Genomic DNA, 1,182 nt, shown 5'->3' with positions numbered 1-1,182 from the left:
GTAGTGAAGTGAAAACACGTTATAAAAATAAAACTACTGAACAATAATAATAATAATAATAATAATAATAATAATAATAATAATAATAATAATAATAATAATAATAATAATAATAATAGTTTAATGGATCTCACCTACAATAAACGAGGCTCCAAGACTTAGATGAAGTATTGTAATCCCGAGAAAGGTGAGAAAGAATCTCCAAGACGGCTTTCTTTCTGATTGCGTTTTATCAGCAGCAACTTCGGATTTAGTGTCCATCGTTAATTAATTAAAGGTGCAATAATACTAATACTACAACTACTAATAATTTGATCTAATTAATGAACCTAATTTTTTCCATTGTTGTTGTGCATGACTAACTTACGGACGTATATTCCATGGACTGAACTATATTGATATTATTATTCAGCTTTTTATCTCTCTTCATTCTGAACGCATGATGGCCTACTTTATTTTCAAGTACACTGACTATGATAAAAAAAAAAGTTTAATCACTTAATCAATATACTCGATGACGAAGACAATGATGATGATGATGATGATGATGATGATGATTATGATGATGATGACGACGATTTATACATGAAACCTGTTGACGTACGCTGCTGGCATATGTTTGCACGTGTTAATTTATACATGTATGTGTGAATATATATATAACTTTGACTATATTGATAGGTTTCGGCCAGTATAATAAGCTCAGGTCATGTCTAACTCAATAGCGCCACCTGGTGAAGTCTTATAGTCATATATGGGGTACCGTAGCCAACGTTAGCAAAGAGTTATTATTGTTGGGGACATATCCGTGTGTAGGAGGTTGGTCCGGGATATTTGGAAGAAATTTGTCCGGTGAAAATTTGAATTTTATGGGATCCGTTTGGACCGGTTGAGGTAAAATAATTGTGACGTAATGTTGCTATGCGTACCGAGTTCGATTTTTGTAGTGGACGGATAGCTCGGGGGCCAAGTCTTGGCTTGATTTTAAAATTGATGCCAACATCATTTGTGCAATATTGATGGAATATTTTCCACATAACACAAATAAGGTAGCGCTCCCGGTGGCGTTGGAGATAGAGATTGAATTTTTTAGTCGACCCCAATAATCAATGCCTCTCATGCTGTTTATCTTTCTCATCATTGATCTCTGGAGTCCTTCTACTTTCATATTGAGTTGCTTCG

The 1,182-nt window shown here is 34.2% G+C and overlaps 1 protein-coding gene across 1 annotated transcript in view; it reads right to left on the bottom strand.

Annotated features, from left to right (window-relative positions):
- The window catches only part of LOC106872568 (uncharacterized), a 20,647-nt gene extending 20,273 nt beyond the window's left edge, over window positions 1-374 (bottom strand). Inside the window, exon 1 of the mRNA XM_014919599.2 lies at window positions 135-374. Within this exon, the coding sequence (XP_014775085.1) occupies window positions 135-261 (127 nt within the window). The 5' untranslated portion in view covers window positions 262-374. The remainder of the gene's footprint in view (window positions 1-134) is intronic.
- Window positions 375-1,182: the final 808 nt, after the last annotated feature.

The sequence above is a fragment of the Octopus bimaculoides genome, chromosome 10 (assembly GCF_001194135.2).
Source record: "Octopus bimaculoides isolate UCB-OBI-ISO-001 chromosome 10, ASM119413v2, whole genome shotgun sequence".
NCBI classification, from domain to species: domain Eukaryota; kingdom Metazoa; phylum Mollusca; class Cephalopoda; order Octopoda; family Octopodidae; genus Octopus; species Octopus bimaculoides.
This window is presented reverse-complemented; position numbering and strand designations above follow the sequence as displayed.